This window comes from Bidens hawaiensis, unplaced genomic scaffold (assembly GCF_021521415.1).
Source record: "Bidens hawaiensis isolate Kalapana, Puna unplaced genomic scaffold, B.hawaiensis_p1.1 tig00054927_1, whole genome shotgun sequence".
In the NCBI taxonomy this organism is placed as follows: domain Eukaryota; kingdom Viridiplantae; phylum Streptophyta; class Magnoliopsida; order Asterales; family Asteraceae; genus Bidens; species Bidens hawaiensis.
The window spans coordinates 1-19,706 of NW_027499902.1; the positions used below are offsets into that span (position 1 = coordinate 1).

Genomic DNA, 19,706 nt, shown 5'->3' on the forward strand with positions numbered 1-19,706 from the left:
GTTCTATGGGACGGCCCTTCATTATTGGTTGGTTGGGAGTTGACTTCATTGAGAGTGGAGCTTCCGGCATGCCACTCCTGTTTTTCAGAGAGGTATTTCATCCATTCGGAGGATGGTTGAGAGTTCGGTAGGTATCCGGCTGGATAGCATTGTGTTACCTCCGAGGGTTGGTAAATGGGAATCTCTGTTGGATGGTACTGTCGGTATTTCTGAAGGATTATACATTGATAGGGTTAGTGGATGGTAGCTTGAGTGTCTTGGTGGCTCCATTCCTTGCTTTGGTGGACTATCGGGAACATCTATTAGGTAGTGTCGACTTCCGGGGTAATACACAGGTTTGGTAAAGTCGTGTTCCACATCTTGGTTGAAGTATGCTTCATAGTAACCATCGCTCATGTTGTCTTCGGGGTAAGGTTCGACTATTCCGGCTTCCTTTGCCTTGCGCAAATAATTCTCCATATGAGCTTTAAACGACATTTATCAATATGGGTGGTTTAGAGTGTGGAGTGGGAAAGAAAGGTTACCAGCCTATCTTATCCTAAAACACATAAACAATTATTTCCTATACTTGGATCGAAGCTTGGGTATTGTTTTATGATACCCAATTCGCTAAGATCGATGGCTCTGATACCAACCTGTCACACCCCCATCTAAGTCTTAGGAGTATGACCCATAATTTGGTATCGTAATTGTAAGTAAATCATAGTTACGTTTAGTTTGCGGAAGACTTATAAATTTTAAGAATCGAAATACAATATTTACATAAAAGACGGGATTATAGAATACCCGTTTGAGTTAACAAAAGACTACTTGTTTATGTTACAAAACCACCATATATTAAGTTTTACAAAATAAAATCCGAGCCATCGGATATAGAAGCACTTCGTCACTCCAAGTGCTAAACTTGTTCATCTGCAAAATGTAAGAAAATACGTCAGCAACGAATGCTGGTGAACACGCTGACGCATAAATACTTTCTTTTACTTTATTACCCCTCGAGACTACGCCTGCCTCGGCCCAACGTGGCTTAGGAATAACAAAGTCAAATAACACATTATAAACTAGAGCCTCTACACTAGGTCACCTCACAGACACTGCAACGTTTGACTTAGTTAAGTACCCGTAAATATACATAACGGTCGTACTCCCTGCAGGAGAGCGTCCTACGACCAAGGGTGGTGCGATCATGCCCATACATCGCATAGTACCACCTATGTAAGGATCCAGACATATGTATACCACAGCCTGAGGGCTAGGTTCATACCAATAGTTATAACGGTTTTAGGAACACATAGTTCCTTGTAAACAATTTCATATTACTAGTTGACTCATTTTGAAAACAAGTTTAAATTTTTGGGGGGCGTATTCACCTTGTCTCTTTAGGATCGGCTTCACTCACCGTCCAAGGGTCTTTCCCTTTCTTTATCTCGAACCTATAGTTACGAGTATAAATATTTGTTAGTCGGATACACGATCCGGCTTAAGACCTTTAGTCTTATATCTCAATCCTCGATTGAACCTTTAGTTCAATTCTTATTTACTTGAAAACCTCTTGTTTAAAAGTAAATTATAAACCTTTAGTTTATATGAAAACCCGACGTTTCTTCTTCTCCAAGAAACGTAATATTTTCTTTTATTATTTAAGAATACTCTTTATTCATTAAATAATACTTCATAACAAAAAACATATAATCATATATACTTACACACATATATATGAATTCACAATATTCAATAATCAAACTTTCATTCGTTTCTTTGTTATGTTTTCTTTTCTTTTTTTTTATCGAGGTATCGAGTATATCATCGACTTAAGGCTTAAGCCTTGAATATAATATTTAATTATATTGAATTCGATGTTACGCCTAACCTTAGTGGCGTACCGAAATCCTAGAGAAATGAGCAGCACTTCGACGCCGCTTTACTTTTCTCGATCAACTTTGATATGCCAACTTCAACACTCGTCGGCACGTCTTTCGGGACTCTTTGCCATTACAACTACGCCTTCTTGATGAATGAGGGTGGAGGGTGGCACAACTTCTAAGGAAACATTGTTACACAAACGAGATATTCGAGGCACGCTTATCGAGGAAACGAGGCACGAATTTCGAGGTATTCAAGAGAGATGTGAGAGCTGTGTTTGGGATGCCTGGAGTGAGATCCCTTGACCGCTATTTATAGGCAATATTTTGGACCCCATCGCGGTACTCGATGGGTCCCTGGACAGACCTATCGCGTACCGCGATATAGGTCTGTCGAGTCACCCATATAGACCTGCCACGTGTTGACACGTGGCAGTCGCCGCTCCACGTGTCGCCACGTGGAGACACGTGGCGGCAGTGTCGCCACGTGGTGACACGTGGCGGCAGTGTCGCCACGTGGTGACACGTGGCAGCACATGGTGCCACCGTATGCCACGTGGCACACGTGTCACAAATTGTCTTTTGTCCATCGCGTAGCGCGATAGGACAAGAAATCAGATTTTTCATTTTTAACCCTCAAGTTTGGATTTTTGGCAATTTTAGTCCCTACACTTTGGAAAGTTGATACTTTGAACTCGAAATTTTCACGGTGTTACATCCGTACAATTCGGTTTCACGGAATTGCTTTGACCAATTTACCATTGAATTCCACCATGGGTGAGAGTTTAGGAACCGTCTAAAACTAAATACGAGATGAGGGGGTATGATTACTGTTGTAACAACTCGGGTGGGGGGTGTGACAACTGTTGTCGACAGAGTAAATGCAGACCTGTTTTGGGCTTGGATAATGCTCTCTAGGGTTATAGAAAAAAAACTGAATTAAATTGACAAAATTTCAAACTTTGGACTGAATTGGCAAAAGTATCAAACTAAATGGACGAAAATGACCATTAACTCAAAATAAAAAGGAGAAAGACAAAAACACCCTTAAACTAACGGCATAACTGGGATGGCGTTAGACGGATGGGACGTAATTGGCTAATATTTAAAACTATGAGGACTAAATTGAAAAAATTACAAATTTTGGACTGAAGTGGCGAAAGTAGCAAACCACAGGAACGAAAATGACCATTAACTCATTAAAAAGAGAAATGTGTTTAATATGAGAGAGAGAAGAGAAAATTTTGTAAGGATTAACATAATAATATGTGGTACTTAAAAAGTTTTATTTATTAAATAGTATAGATTTTCTTATTTCTTTCTCTCTGCTGTGCAATCTATTTTCCTAAGCAAGAAAAATGGTTTTAAAAAGTGAACATAAAAGTTTAAAACACCTATTCACCTATATGTTTATACATGTGGGCCCAAAGGGCCACAATTGCTTATGTTGTAACAATGATATCACGTAGCTTTGGCTTGACTGCTTGAGTATTTACATGAAAAGGTTCAACATGTAATTGTTCGTGGTGATATTCGATCCATCAATATTCTATTGTTTAATGATTTTCGATCAAAACTTGCTGATATATATAAATTTGAGCAATCCATCTGATACTTTGGCTCACTAGCACTAAACTAGGGTTTTGGGAACTTTTGCCTAGCATGCTCCAAAGTGAGTTCTGATTGGTGGGGTTGTGGGTGTGTCCGGTAATAGGTCAAACAAGTTTGGGTTGAAAGGGGTTTGAGTTGTAACAAGGATTGTTCACGAGTCGAGCCTAGGTCAATTTTAGCTCGATAACAAAAATGAGCCAACTCAGCTCAGGATGTTTCAAATAAAGTTTTTTAGTTAGTTTTATTCGAGCTTTTTAAACAGTCCCGATACTAACCCCATTTCAAACTTAAGCATCTATCATGAGAGTAAACAAGTCAGCATTGATTTTGTGCTTTTAGCTTTCCACACGTTTGATAAAAAAAAATTAAAAAATATGAAACAAAGGCTACTCCCTTGCATAAATCCATTTTTTTTAATGTCTTAATATCATGTGACTATGTATTACATTGGCGGACCTATGTTATGGGTAAGGGGGCGGCCGCCCACCTTAAATTTTATTTTAGTGTTGTTTGTATGTGAAAATCCCGATCCCCCCCCCCCCCCCCCCCCCCCCCCGTGAAATTAGTGTTAAGTTACAATGTCGCCCTCAAGAAAATAATTCCTGGGTCCGCCACTATGTAGAAAGACTTCACATTAACGTGAACTTCAGCTGCACTGGTTAATTTGCCGGGGTGAGTTGTTAGAGAGAAAAATTTATCTTGATAAAATCTCTTATGAGCTATAAAAACGTTCACATCGTTGAAATTAACGCCAACCCAAATTGAGAAACGAAGAAATTACAAAGCTAACCAAAGTTGGGAAATCGAGACGAGCTATAATTTCACTTGGTACGAGACTATAGCCTGGCACACATATGAAGAACATCATGCAAAACATGTAATCACAAGCCCGAACAACCAATTGCATTAGCCATTTTTTGTGTTGATGTTCGAAGTAGGATGTAGCCACCATTGTCAAAAAAGTTACTTTGGTAACGCTATACATGATTGTCATGGGATGCTCAGGTGAGATATATAACGTCAAAATCTTTAAAATTCACTTCATGTAAGATACAAGACGTGATTAAGAAGTTCGGCTATGCTCACGTGAATTCGGTTATGGTGTATTTGAACAATCAAGACTCAGTTTAAAAACTACTATGAACCAAGTTCATGTTAAAATATATAATATTTCGTTTGCGTTAACTTTTTAAAATTGATTTAAAAGATTAATGAATATTTATACATGTGAATAATCTTATAGAATCTTGGATATAAAAACTATGTGATGCAAATGCATTGATTATTAAAAAAAATGAAATTTAATTAAAACACAAGGTCTATCGAATCACATGAGGAAGGCTAAGTGACAATTGGTCTTCAGTTCGGTAAGTCAATTCAGTTTCATAGTTAATCAAACCGGAAACCAAAAGCTCAATCTATCTATTCTAATAAAAGTCTACCTATTTTTGCCACTTGTCATCCTTATAGCCTTCCTCACATACTTTTCACTTATTTCAATATATGATTCTTATATTTTAAGTTATGTCAATATATGAATTCAAGTTTGTTTTTATTATATGTAAATCATAATTGATTCATTCATTAACATTAATTATGATATAAGAAAATAAGGAAATATTAAAATTGACGTTACAAGTTTGTTAAAATATAATTTTAAAGTCATAGGTAATTGCAAATTAAAGCAAATAAATGTGCATTATTGTCGAAGAATTTAGATTTGTATGATAAACTATAAATTGTTTTTTAAACTGGGATTCGAGCAACAGTGCATAATTTTTTATATATGATTGGTTTCAAATTTAGATTTAAAATCTTCTCATATGCATTTAAACTCGGGAAAATGTGTATTTTCTTAATTTTCTCCAAACGTTTTGTATAAATATTACAAACATAGAGAATACCTATTATGTATCTTGGTGTTTAGCATTAAATTATTGAAGTTTAATTATATATTTATAATCTATATGTATACCGATTTACTATATGAAGTATATGTTATGATTTTTGTGTGTAGTATAAAGAGTTTTAGCAATAAAAAATCAATATTTAGTTTTCAATATTTTCTTTTATAATTCAGACCAAAATGTTTCTACATATATTTTCACATTAATTTTCAAAAAATAGTTAATCCGGTTAAAAGTCATTTACCTTGCTTCTAACAAATCCGAAATCTTTGTTTTTATATCTATAAGTTTTTAATATATATCCATTAATTAAATATTCCAACAACTCCCATAATATTAACAAACGACAGGGAATTAGTATTCAAAATTTAAACATTCCTTATCCTATATTTTCAACTATTATAAATAATAACCACTACATTCACTTTATGCAACCTTAAATCTTTTATTATTCTACCAACTCAGAATAATCACTTTTATTTGAACATACTTTAAGGTTAGTATGTCTTTGTCATTTTTCATTAATATGAAATAAAAAAAAAATAATTTTGTTATATTTTAATTTCCGGTTTTATATGTTGTTTGATTATACAATTGTTAATTGTAAAATATAAATCAAGTAAATATTTAATATTAATGACATCAAATTTATCATGATCAATTAATTTCAAATTCTAAAAATTATAAGGATGACTATATCATCAAAGTTCAGGTAACATGGTTTTTTGGATAATCATATTTTGGGCTAAATATGAGCACATGATCTCAAATGACATTATATATACTAGTTGATTAACATGTATGATATTTTATGTGTAAGAATATTTTTTTTGTTAGTTTCATGGATATATTATCATTTATCTAGGGTTGGTATGTACTTAAAGAATCTTATTGATCACACGGATAATTATACGTGGCTATATCAAAAGTTTAAACATACCTATATGCTACCTTATTAAGAGTAATAAGCAGGCATGGACTAAAGATTTGATTTGTGATAAACACGAACAATCACAAATGTAGTGTACATGGACTGTTTTACTTATTTGTAACACATTTGTGTAATCTTAGTTATGTAATTTTAATATAAATTGTAACTGTATAAAATATATGATCATTTTGTTAACTATATTTCATTTAATGGTTAAAATACAAAATTTTCATTAATTACCCGTGTAATACACGGGCCTCAAACTAGTAATAAATAAAGCAAAACCGGACCATATTTGTGTATAACAATTCATGGTCAGTTGGTAACCCGTTATTTTTTGGAAAAATCATCAAAATGACAGTGGTCCCATAACCATTTGTCAGATACCAAAATGACCATGGTGTCACTATCATTTCAAAGTTAAGTAGTAAACATCACCAACATGACTATGGTTCCACAACCATCTATCAGAATAAACATATGAAATGTTAGAAGTCAGATAATTCAGAAAGTTGAGAACTTTAAAACTTGGCACATGGATAGAGTGTCTATACTTTTGGGGCTTTATATGACAATCGAGCTTATCAATGGACCACTTATTCCGTGACACATAACACTTTTAAGATGAATTGTCTACACAGACATCTTCTTAGGGGAAACGTACGTCTAAAAACAAGACGTTTTTTCTGAAACCTCTAAATATGGACCTGAAACGTCTGAGCCCTAGTCGCTTTGTTAGGCTTATACGGCTTACGTGGCTAAGACTCTAGCTCCACTTTCTTAAGACGCTTCAATCCATGTTATAGACGCTTCGCATGATTTTTAGACGTTTCCTATTTTTATTTTTAAAAAATCTAAATTCTTTTTAGACGTTTCGTACGATTTTTAGGCATTTTTCACTACAAATAAAAAGCCATTTAATGGCACGCAAAAAGTGTCACAAGAAACCAAATAAGTGCCACTAAAGAACCTTGTTGGAATGAATGGCACACAAAAAAAGTGTCACTAGAAGCGCTACCACTAAAGCCTTTTAGTGGCACTTTTTTCGTCTGCCACTACAAACTCTTGGGCTTTTAGTGACACTTTTTTTGTATGCCATTAAAACATTTTAGACTTTCAGTGGCACTTTTTTCGTTTGCCACCAAACGTTTGGGCTTTTAGTGACACTTTTTTCCGTATGCCATTAAAATTTTTTTTAGACTTCTACACTTTTTGTGCTGCCACTACAAACTTAGTGGCACTTTTTTTTGTCTACCACTATAAACTTTTTGGCTTAGTGACTTTTTTTTCGACTACCATTAAAACTTTTTGAATCGAGAAATCATATATTTACCGCAAAAAAAAAGTTCCATCGCATTACAAACACATACCAAATATCTAATAACTATCAAATCAAGACATAATATCAAATGTATAAGTATAAAAAGAAAGTAACAAATATCTGAATAAAAATTGAAAACTACATCAAAGTCATTAACCTCTTTCACCATCTTTAATCTTCATGCGATGTACCTAAAGAGAAAAATAAAGACTTTCACTATGTAAACAATATTGACACTAACTTGTGTAACGAACAAACATAAATGAGCGTAAATGAACAAACATAAACGGATGTCCACGAACAAAACGTGTGTTCATGTTTGTTCACTAAATTATATGAACAGCAGTTTGTTCATTGAAGAAACACTAATCGACCTCGGGCAGATTACGGATAATCTGGGGGTTAAATAGATGTTTCCCATGAGGGTTAGTTCCGGCAAAGATGGTTGTTCTGATGACCTGCAAAACAGATACCGTGAGCTCGTCACTGAGAAGGGGGGGGGATACCTCCTTGTGACCACCCTCCGGCGTGAGAATCAGACTAGATTGCTCTTGAATATAAGCGTATATTAAGAGAAATGACCAGAGCAGATATCAGATAATATATGAAGATATAAGATGATGATATCGTTCCAAGGTGTTGGAGTATTTATAGCCGAAGGTAGGTTTCCAAGCAGGTACAGCCAGCTGTATAATATTCCTGTTCTGCCAACTGTCGGCTACGCACATGCCATGCTGGTGGTTGGTGGGTAGGCAGCGGCTGATAGTGACCAGGCCGGCTGTGTACTATTCCTGTTCCACCAACTGCAGGCTATGCACGTCCTCCGACTGGTTGGTGAGTAGGCAGCGGCTGATAGTGATACAGTACAAGAGCGTGCTGCTCGTCATACTGTTGTCAGTGAGCTGTCGTATCTTTGGTCAGATCTTTTGTCCATACCTCGTCAGCTACAGTACAAAAGATCCTCCAGTATCGTACGGACTGGCTCATTTGGGCGGGAGTTTTCCCGGCTTTGTGCGGGAGTGTTCCCGGCTTGCTCATCTCCTCTTCAGGTGACATTACTGAATTATTTAAGAGTTAAGTGCCTTGTGCGTGTAGCCTTGCTGCGCGGGTAGCCTTCCCTGATGGCTAGTATCCGTTGCTGCGGGAACAGGCGGAGTACGTCGACCATTGGGAGGCTTTTCCTGCGGGAACAGCTTGCGTACTGCGCGTAAGGACGTCACGTCTCTGAGCATGGTGGGTTTTGCGGATCCAGTTGGTTTCTGCGCAGACGTCTCTCTTCAAGGTGAGTCTTTGCGAGTTTAGCCTTTGCGCAGACGTCCCTGTTGCAGGTGAGTCTTGCGGGTTCAACTGCACAGACGTCTCTTTGAGGTGAGTCTTGCGGGTCCAACTGGGCTCTGCTGGGACCTACCTCTTCAAGTCCCCCCAGTCCAATGTTCTTCTCATGAATTGCTAATAAGTGAGGTGAACTTTTGGACTTAAGCAAAGGGTTTTGAAAAGGGTTTAGTTTTAAGGTTTTCCATGGGGATTCTTCCCGCGGAAGTCCTAATGTCACGCAGAAATTCCAGACTTTTCTGCCTGATCTTTGGGTATGATGCGGGTAGGTCTGTAACCTCCTCGCAAGTCAGAAGCGTTGAGTTCCACTTGTATAGATTCTCCATGAGGTTTTGGTAGTTTTGAACATAGTGATCAATTATGTTAAACAACCAATTCCATCTTGGAGCTTCACACAATCTAGTTCTCGACGTTCCCGCTATGCGGGGATGTTATTCCCGTTTCCGCAAGCATGGCCCAGAAGATCCTTCTAGGTTACAATTCCCTGCGGAGTGCTAGGTATGTGAAGGGTTTTGCCTTGACACTGTACCCGCACTCGTCTCATAGTTACTTTACTTTCAAGGTATTCCTGGCTTCAATTCCCTGCGGGTGCTAAGTATGTGAAGAGTTTTGCCTTAAACACTGTACTCGCACCCGTCTTATAGTTACTTGGTTGCCAAGGTAAGGGGTATAGTCCCGCTTACTTTTGAATCTTTTTTGAAATTTGAAGAGTTGGTGAAAGGATAAGAACAGTCCAAACTGTTGAAACGTCGTCCGACGGTTTCTTCTGACAGTGTCAGGACGTGCAGGAAGTTATGGCGACGTGACAGTATATGGTCATTCCATACGCTTTTTCAGGCGCGTGGGCGCGAATTTTCGGGCGCGTGGCCGCGAAGTTTACGACACGCGTCCTGTCAACAGCTGTTGCCAGCTTGCTTTTTCCACGTGTCATAGTTTCATTGGACCTGCGTTTTCCTCTCTTCTTCGCATTAAATTCATCGCATTTATTACGATGAGTATATAAAGGGGGAGAATGTGCAGCTTAATCCACACTTTCACTTCTCTCTTCTTCTTCTAAACGATTTCCGGCGAATACTCTAACGTTTCCGTCGAGCATTCTCCTGAAATCGTTCTTCTTTACATCCCAAACATGTCTTCTCATGATCCTGAGGTTACTGTCGAGGAGTCCGATGTATACCTCGAGAATCCGTCGTCCACGTTGGACAAGGATGACAAGAGTACTGCTGGCGAGTGCCAGTGTGCTCTTCCGGTCGACCTCTATCAGTACGTCGTCAGGAAGTTCATGCTCGAGCCTTTCGAGCCTGAGTTTCCTGCATCTCATCAGACGGTGTACGATGCCCCCAAGGGCAAGATAGGGGTGTACGCTGCATTCTTCGTCTATGGGAATCTCAGGTTCCCATTGACGAAGTTTGTATACCGTGTTTTGGAGAGACATGGTGTGCATCTGACTGAGGTACACCCAATGGCGATCGCCAAGATCCGCCATTTCGAGTGGGTGTGTCTCATTCTAGGTGTGAAGCCCCATGTTGACCGCCTGATGACCTTCTATTCCTAGAGGTGCATCCAGGGGTGGTATACCTTGGTCAACCGGATCAAGGGTTTGAAAATATGCGCTACCGAGCGCAGTCTTCGGTCTTGGAAGCGGGAGTTCTTTTACATCTCTGCCCGTGTCGTCCCTATAACGATGACATTTAAGAACGAGAGAGCTCTCTCCAGCCTTCACGCCTCCAACTACCAGGAGGCGGAATGGTTCTCCAAGATTTCCCGGATCCAGACTCCGGTTTACCGCTTTCCGGAGTCCGGGATGGTGATGCTCGGTATGAGCAGGGTGTGGAAGGATGCTGGGGCGGATGGGCCACAGATTCCCATCGTACTTGAATACGGTTTGAACTTTATCCCTTACGGTATGCTCCGTCTTCTTTGTTGATTTAAGGTTTTTTCTAACTGTTTTTCTTTTTATTTCAGAGGGAAATGACTTGCAGTCCCTCCTGCATCCGCAGGAAGCTGACGGTCCCGCTCGGTTGGGTACTCGTGCTCTTGACGAGAACGAGTTGCCCATCCTTGCGCAGACTGCGGATCGGTTTGTGGAGGCCTACCCGCCAGGCCACGAAACACTGAGCGCCACGCGGCCAGGTAAAAGACAATTTAACCCTCGCCCTCTGAATGCTGAAACCTCTGCTGGAATTCCTCTAATCTTGTCATCTTCTGATGAGGAATCAGCAGACGGTCCTTTTCTTGCGCGGAAGAAGAAGGCTGCTGGCGGGAAGGGCAAGGCGAAGGTAGCCTCCACTGCCGACCAGGTGAACCGGTCTGAGTCGGAGACCGAGAGTGAAGAGGCGGCGGGGAAACCGGGTGGTGTTGAGACCACTGCTCTGGAGGTTGAAACGGCTGTCACCTCCGAGCAACCCAGGACAACGACGGTGACCGGTACGAAGAGGCCGGCTCCATCGGGTTCGTCCCCGCCCGTTCGCACCTTCAAGCTCAAAAGGACCCGTAAGTATACTTCCTTTATCTTAACTGCATAACTTTCCGCCATTACACTTATATATCTTCTTTGTGCAGGCGTGGATGCTACCGCATTCCAGGGTGGAGCGGGGAGAAGCACCTCCGGACCTTTGATGGTAGGTTTGGTCAACCTACCTAAGGCGATGACCCAGGCGACTGCGCCTGCTTCAGTTGGTTCAGTTGCTCACCCGGTTGAGCCAACTGTTCCAACTGTGACGATGTCTCCGTCGGCTGTCAGTGCCATATTCACTGATTCCTTCACTGAGCCGGCGGTGAGTGTTTCTGTGGATTCTTCCACAGCCGCGGCCGCGGCCGCGGTTGTGAGTTCACCTCCGGTGAGTTCACCTCCGTTGGTTTCTACCACGACGGCCTCTGCCATGCCTCCTCCGGCACCGGTGACTACGGCCGGTCCTTCAGGTATGTTCAGGGTTGGGGCGTCAAGCCAATCTCTGCCTCCTTCCCATCTGCCTGACCTCTTGGATGGATATCCGTTAGGCTCGGGTGATGGGTTTGGCGGCTACAGGCCTGTCGTAGACCCTACAGGTGCGTAGGGTTACTTTGGCCTTTTATTATTTTATTTCATATATCATCTTTTCCTAACTGCTTTTTGCTTTTGCAATGTCGGATTCCAATGAAGTGTATGTTCCACGATGGAACATCCGCCGAGGAACAACCCTTCGGACGCCTGTGGAATGCGTCGAGTGGGCGCGCCACGCCGCCCCAAGTGGGGCGCTGGGGGAAGCAATGTCAAGCTACCAAGAGGGTAGGCTGACAAATGAGCTCCGGATTCTCCTAGCCCAGATGCAGCCGCGCGTCGAGCTGCTTTGTCGTGAAAACGACAAGTTAAAGGCAGCTCGGATCCAAGAAGTAGCTCAGGCGCGGACTGTCCGAGAGGAGAACAGGAGGCTCTCCGCTGTTGCTGCGGAGAAGGAGAAGGCCTTCAAGGCCCTCGAGGTTAAAGTTCAGGCCCGTCTCGAGGCCTGTTCCAAGGCTGCCCAAGCTGTTAACGAACAGCTTCGGCTGGCTAAGGAAACTGCACGGAACGCAACTGAGAGGGCCACCAAGGCCGAAGCTGTTGCTGAGCCTCTACGCATCGAGAATGAGGAACTTAAAGCCAAACTAGAGAGGCTCCAACAGGTTCATGATGCCTTGGCCATGGAAGACGCCAAGAAGCTCCAAGAGATCTTGGACCAGAGGGGCGTGCTTGACCATACTGAGCGTAAGCTAAAGGGCGTCGAAGAGGCTGCGGCTAAAGAAGTGTTGCTTGCCAACCTTAACAAAAGTGAAGCCGAACGCGCCCGTAACCAAGCTCAAGTTGCCCTCCAGGAGGCTCTGGTTACCAAGGAATGGCTTCTACGAGAAGCGTTGTCGCATGTAAGCTTAGCTTCATAATGTCTTCACGCTTTTCTTTATACTTAGAAAATGTTTTGATACTTGTATTTTTGTCTTGTAGGTTGTGCATCGGGTCTTCACGGACACATCATATGACGATGCCATGAGCGCAGCCCTCAACGCTTCTCATGAGGATGGGGAAAAGGCTGGCTTCCTACTTGGTCTAGGGTTCGTTGAGAAGGGCATCCCGCCTTCCAACTTCCCTTTATATGATGTGGATACTGAAGCTTTTTATGACCAAGCAGTGAACCAGTATGCTGCATTCCCGCATCCAGTGGTGGAGAAGGTGAACAAAGTTGCTGCTGCTGATGATGGGTTAACCATTCTCAAGACCTTCATTGAACCGCCACAGCCAAGTGATGGTGCGGGTACAAGTGGGTTTGGAGGAAGTGGTCCTGAAGCTTGAACCTTTAGATCCCTTTCCACTGTTAGGATAGGTTTATGTTTTTGTATAGATTTACACTCTTGTAGGCGGGTAGATACCCGGCCATTTTTGTAATACTTGAATTTTTATGGAATGTAAATCCTTTGTGCGGGTAGGACCGTCACTCTTGCTTTATAAACGTTATACGACTTGCTCATGCATATTATAGTTTAATTTGACACTTGTTTTGCCGCATAAACAATATATGATTCGCTTGTGCATACTTTAGTTTAACTTAGCAATTTCTTAAGTACTTTGAATAAGTTAACCTTTCAACGTGGCAGATAATAGGTTAAAGTTTTGCTTGCTCTTTCGTGATTGTGCGGGTAAGACCGTCACTTGCACTTAGTAGGATGGCTAAACTTTACCTAAATCTGACCTGCGTGGAGGTTTTCCTCATTTTTTCCTTGAAGATATTTTCTTAGTGTTCTGAATAAGTTAACCGTTCGACGCGCGGTTGTTAATAGGTTAAAGTTCAGTTTCCTCTATCATGATTTGTGCGGTTAGGCCCGGCACTTTCATTTAGTGGGATGACCGAACTTCACCTATGACTGACCTGCGTGAAGGTTTGCCGTTTTTTGTGTTTATGCGGGTTTTGTCGCTTTCCACACGCAACGATTTCTTCACAATTATTTATGCGGTGAAAACCAGCATCAGTGTTTTGAATAAATTAATCAATAGGTTAGTTCGGTGTCCTCTATCATGATTTGTGCGGTTAGGACCGGCACTTTCATTTAGTAGGATGATCAAACTTTACCTATGACTGACCTGCGTGAAGGCTTTCCTTATATTTTCTTTAGAAATTTGTCATTCCGTGTTTATGCGGGTTTTGCCGCCTTCCACATGCAACGACTTGTTTTCCCACTTATGAATGCGGTGAAGACCGGCATATCAGTGTGGAAAGTTTAAGTATAAATGTAAGACCATCAGCGTCAATGTGATAAGGAGAATCATTTACATTATAAGTGGCTCTGGGCCTTTTCTTTTACAAGTTTGGAATTGATCTACATGCAGACTGTGTAATTGAGCTCCCTTCCATTTTCTTGGGAGTGTCATCGAGCCTTTCGAGCCGATATGCACTTGGTTCGGAATCTCGTTGTTTACGCAGTATGTAGTCTCCGACATTGAAGCTGCAGTTTTATTCGTGTTTTCCCCAATTGGGGTTCTACACGCATTAGCCTGCTCAGCATTCATTACGCCACGAGGTGCGTGAGCGTCCCATCTCTGACAAATGCTTCGACAATGTCCTTCAAGTCTACGCATCCCTCGGTGTTGTGGCCTCTTGTCCTGTGGAAGTCACAGAATTTGCTCTGATCAGCGTTGTGACGCTCTCGGATTATTGGAGCCTTTGGCCATGGGAGTCTCTCGGTGTCGAATATCTCGGTGACGCTTTTGGTGAGTGGCGTCCATCTGGAGTTCCGGTTTGACGACGGCATGTTATCCTTTCCGCCTAACCGAGGGTGCGAGCCGGATGAGGTGTCAAAGTTTACCCTTGACTGCCAAATGCCTAACTTCCTCTTTTTGTTTAGTCGGCGGTAAGAACATTGTTTTCTCTTGTTTTCTGGGTGTAGAGGTTTGTGCTCTGGGGAAGATCTCTACCCAGTTGCTTTTCCGTTTCCGCGAAGTGTTTAGCTGCAGTCATGATGGCATCTCATGTGGATGGCATGCCATCTTTACCCGTTAAGGTGCGGATGAGCTCTGGGTCTTTTGTGCCCTGGATGAAAGCAGCGCGAACAAGATATTCGCTAATACTACCCAGACTTAGCTTCTTTGAGTTGAAGCGAGTAATGAAGTCTAGCAAAGATTCATCTTCCTCTCGAATGCAATTGAGGATTGTCCATTGCTCTTCGGTATACTTTCTTTGTTGGCTGAAGTGTTGGCTAAACTTCTGTTAGAAGTCTGCCCAATCGTAGATGTGGTGGACCGGTAGACGGTCGAACCACGCTCTGGCTGTTCCAACCAGCGTCATCTGGAACATATAACACCACGTGGGTTCCGTCCAGTTGCTGACGGTTGCCCCCGCTATGAATCTATTCAAATGATCGTCTGGGTCGGATATACCATCATAAGTGCCGATGTTGGACATCTGTTTGGCACTTCTTGGGGCGATTGCTTCCGCAATGTCCCTTGCAAACTTGGAAGTTCTCGCATTTGCAGCGGTTGGTCTGAAGGTTTTAGAGAAGTCACGTGGGTTTCCACCCGCGTTTTTTGGTTTGAAGGTTTATCCAAAATTCTTTCTCGGTTGGAAGTCCGTTTCCTTACGCTTCCCTTTCGCCCTATGGCGAGGGTTTGCGTCGGTGTCGGATTCCTCCGAATCATCGTCCAAGTACTCGCACTCATTGCTCATGTTGAGCTGTTGAGTGCTTCCGAATTCGTCAGCCTGTTGGAGTGAACGCAAGCGTTCATCCAACTCAGCTTGGAATTCCTTCTGACGTGCTTCGGCCCACGCTTTAACTTGATCGAGTGTTTGGCGGGGGAGCCTCGTCTGTTGTCTCTCCAACTGGGTATTGGTGAATCCCAGTGAAGAATTGTTTACTGCACTTGCCCCGGCTCGGGTAACCTGGGTAGTGTTCGTAAAATTTACTGCACTTGCCCCGGCTTGAGTAACCGGGGTAGTGTTCGTAAAATTTGTGTGCTCGCCGGTGTTCCTCCCAGTAGCTGGGGTTGTGATTACCGGGATTTCTTGGTCACTCGCTGGCTTTGGCAACGGAGTAACCTTAACCATCTTTCCAGAAGTTTGAAAAAACTGAATGAATTAGTTCTAACTTTTATGCACGGATGGCGCCAATGAAGAAACACTAATGGACCCCGGGCAGATTACGGATAATCTGGGGGTGAAATAAATGTTTCCCACGAATGTTAGTTCCGGCAAAGATGGTTGTTCTGATGACCTGCAAAACAGACACCGTGAGCTCGTCACTGAGAAGGGGGGTACCTCCTTGTGACCACCCTCCGGCGTGAGAATCAGACTAGATTGCTCTTGAATATAAGCGTATATTAAGAGAAATGACTAGAGCAGATATCAGATAATATATGAAAATATAAGATGATACCGTTCCAAGGTGTTGGAGTATTTATAGCCGAATGTAGGTTTCCAAGCAGGTACAGCCAGCTGTATAATATTCCTGTTCTGCCAACTGTCGGCTACGCACATGCCATGCTGGTGGTTGGTGGGTAGGCAGCGGCTGATAGTGACCAGGCCGGCTGTGTACTATTACTGTTCCACCAACTGCAGGCTATGCACGTCCTCCGACTGGTTGGTGAGTAGGCAGCGGCTGATAGTGATACAGTACAAGAGCGTGCTGCTCGTCATACTGTTGTCAGTGAGCTGTCGTATCTTTGGTCAGATCTTTTGTCCATACCTCGTCAGGTACAGTACAAAAGATCCTCCAGTATCGTACGGACTGGCTCATTTGGGCGAGAGTTTTCCCGGCTTTGTGCGGGAGTGTTTCCGGCTTGCTCATCTCCTCTTCAGGTGACATTACTGAATTATTTAAGAGTTAAGTGTCTTGTGCGTGTAGCCTTGCTGCGCGGGTAGCCTTCCCTGATGGCTAGTAACCGTTGCTGCGGGAACAGGCGGAGTACGTCGACCATTGGGAGGCTTTTCCTGCGGGAACAGCTTGCGTACTGCGCGTAAGGACGTCACGTCTCTGAGCATGGTGGGTCCTGAGGATCCAGTTGGTTTCTGCGCGGACGTCTCTCTTCAAGGTGAGTCTTTGCGAGTTTAGCCTTTGCGCAGACGTCCCTGTTGCAGGTGAGTCTTGCGGGTTCAACTGCACAGACGTCTCTTTGAGGTGAGTCTTGCGGATCCAACTAGGCTCTGCTGGGACCTACCTCTTCATTCATGTGTGTTCGTTTATTAAATAAACAAACATAAACGAACTTCCCACCGAACAATTCATTAAAAACATGAAAATAAACAAAAGAAAATTAATAGTTATGAATTAGTACATGATTAGCATACCTCTTTGATGTTATGGTTTCGGACTAAAGTTGAGCAGCTCTTTCTTTTGCTAAATTCAGTTTAGGCTCTATGTTATTAAGTTGAAGGCCTGTAACAAGTTTCCAATTAAGTTGTTAAGAAACTAGGTCCACATTATTAGTAAAACATAATGCGAGTGAAGAATAAAAAATAAAAAAAGAATTGATAACTATATAAACAAAACACTATATATTTTAATAAGTTCAAATTTTCATTAGTCCATATCTTTGGTAAAATTTTCTTAACCTAAAAATGTGGAATAAACAAGTTTATTTAAGAATCTATTTTTCATAATATAATGTTTAATTGTGACAGACAATCTATTGTTCATTCAAAATTATATAAGTTTTGCAAACAACAAGAAAGATAACTCTATACCTTTCCAAAAGGCTTCACCATCTGCTGAAGAGCCAAGAAGCATCTCCTGATTTCTCCTTTATAACCTGATTCTGTAAAACGCACAAAAACCATTTGCCATACTTACGCTTCCAAGAAATTCCCTAATGAGCTAATCTTGTAAAAAGGAGCAAATAAAAGCGGAATGGGTCGAAAAGCCACTAACCTGCCGATCACCGTCGACCATCACAGCTTCAACATAGTCAAAATAATTGTAACTTCAGTTGCCATATTTATGCTTCAACCGCACAAGCATGGTACCATACGGGCCAATCACACCAACTTAAAGCCCTGTAAAGAAACCAAATGATCATCATAACACAAAATTCTCTTTACTAATCAAGCTATTGTATATGCATCTGTTATCCACACATAACTTCCACCAATATCCAATAATATAAATGTTATTATAGTTATGTCACCAAAAATAATTACTTACCAAGTGCTCTTTTTTTTAGAGCTCGGTCAGTAGCATCTTTGGAGATAAGGGTACCATTTGCATTGGCAGATAACCAAGTAAGCTTCTGCAATTTTAACGACTAGTCAATATTATATTTAAAATCAAATTAAACAAATTCATGATACTTACAAAAATATTTAAAAGGCTACCAAAACTGACAAAAGGCGCGACTGCACATTAGACCTACAAGATGTTCTGTTATTTCAGCTCCAGCCATATATAATCTTGAATGAACTCCAACAAAATAGGTAGTAAGTTTTGGTCATAGCTGTAAAGTGTAAAAAGTAAAATGTAAAAACTTCTTGACTTATATAATATTGTAATTGAAGAGACACAATCAATGATTATCATGTACCTGAAGCGATGCAGCATAAGATTGCTAGGGTGGCGATCACCTAAACCAAGAAGGTAACCAACCTGTAACATGTGTCATTAGTTTCTGTGAACAGTTAACTGAAATACGAAGATACAAACCAAATGGTCTAAGTGGTTTGGCAAAGGTAACAAGTTTGGGGTCTGACTTTAAAAAGTAACAGCTTTGGTATCTGTGGTTTTAACCTTGTAACATGTTTGGCCACTAACTTTTAAGAATTCTGATAAACTTTAAAAATGACAATTTTACCCTTGTATGTATTTACACAAATAGTCCTTTGCAACCAAATATGTAATTAGTTAAAAGGGCAAAACTGTCGTTTTTTAAAAAATTAAAGAACAAACATACGATGTCGAGGAGATATCATACCATACTCATGACAGCCAAACTTCTAGTATAATTAGTCCGTCTGTCAAGCCAGACTTCTGAAGTGCGGCTTTTTAACCAAAGCACCTGCATAACAGAAACAATTAAAAACAATTATTAATCTATTAAAGATACTCATGTGTCAACAAGCAGAATGCTTTTCTGGCAGCAAAAACAAAGGTTGCATATAAAACATTTTCAGTACATAAGCACACATACCCTAGCCAAATCGTTTCCTTCCGTACTATCAAGGGCATACTCGAATACCTCCACTTTAGCTACCAGTGGCAAGTGCATAATCTGGAGCAAAACTAAGCATATATTTATGCTCTTGGAGTTCCTCGTGCCACATTTCATGCCAAAGAATTGCAACCCTAATCAATTCCTCTGATACAAGTTGTGCCTTTATATGAAGAAATCCAACTGTCAGCTTAAATCCAGAAATTCAAAACAAAATCATATTAACAGTCTTGTTATAATTTCACCTGATCCACCATCAGATCATCTAATCCACGTATCACATATGATCAATTTGTTGCTTTCGATTAGGTTACAGAACTAAAATCAAGCTCAGTCGCCACAAAATCAGTGAATGCTCGAAAATTAAATAACAAACACCAATTGTAATCAACAGAAACTTCATCAGTTGAAGCCCTAAATTGCAAATAACAGAGTTTTTTATATCCTCACTACAATTCATTTTAAAATTATGCATTACTAATATTAACATCAGACAACCAAATCAATCCAAATGATATATTCTACATGCATAACTCTAAATAAGCACTAATCAATCAGATGCTCAGGTATATTAGCCTACCAAACCCTAATTCCATCGATCAAT

General features: G+C 41.1%; 1 protein-coding gene across 1 annotated transcript; it reads right to left on the reverse strand.

The window, feature by feature from the left end:
• Positions 1-7,678: 7,678 nt before the first annotated feature.
• LOC143600806 (serine/threonine-protein kinase TOR-like) lies at positions 7,679-19,159 on the reverse strand. Its single transcript, XM_077078382.1, has 6 exons — positions 19,082-19,159; positions 18,866-18,949; positions 18,479-18,540; positions 17,646-18,391; positions 17,250-17,337; positions 7,679-7,823 (listed from the first exon to the last, which is right to left on the reverse strand). The coding sequence occupies exons 1-4, from the start codon at positions 19,157-19,159 to the stop codon at positions 18,322-18,324; spliced, it is 294 nt and encodes a 97-aa protein (XP_076934497.1). The 3' UTR covers positions 7,679-7,823; positions 17,250-17,337; positions 17,646-18,321.
• Positions 19,160-19,706: the final 547 nt, after the last annotated feature.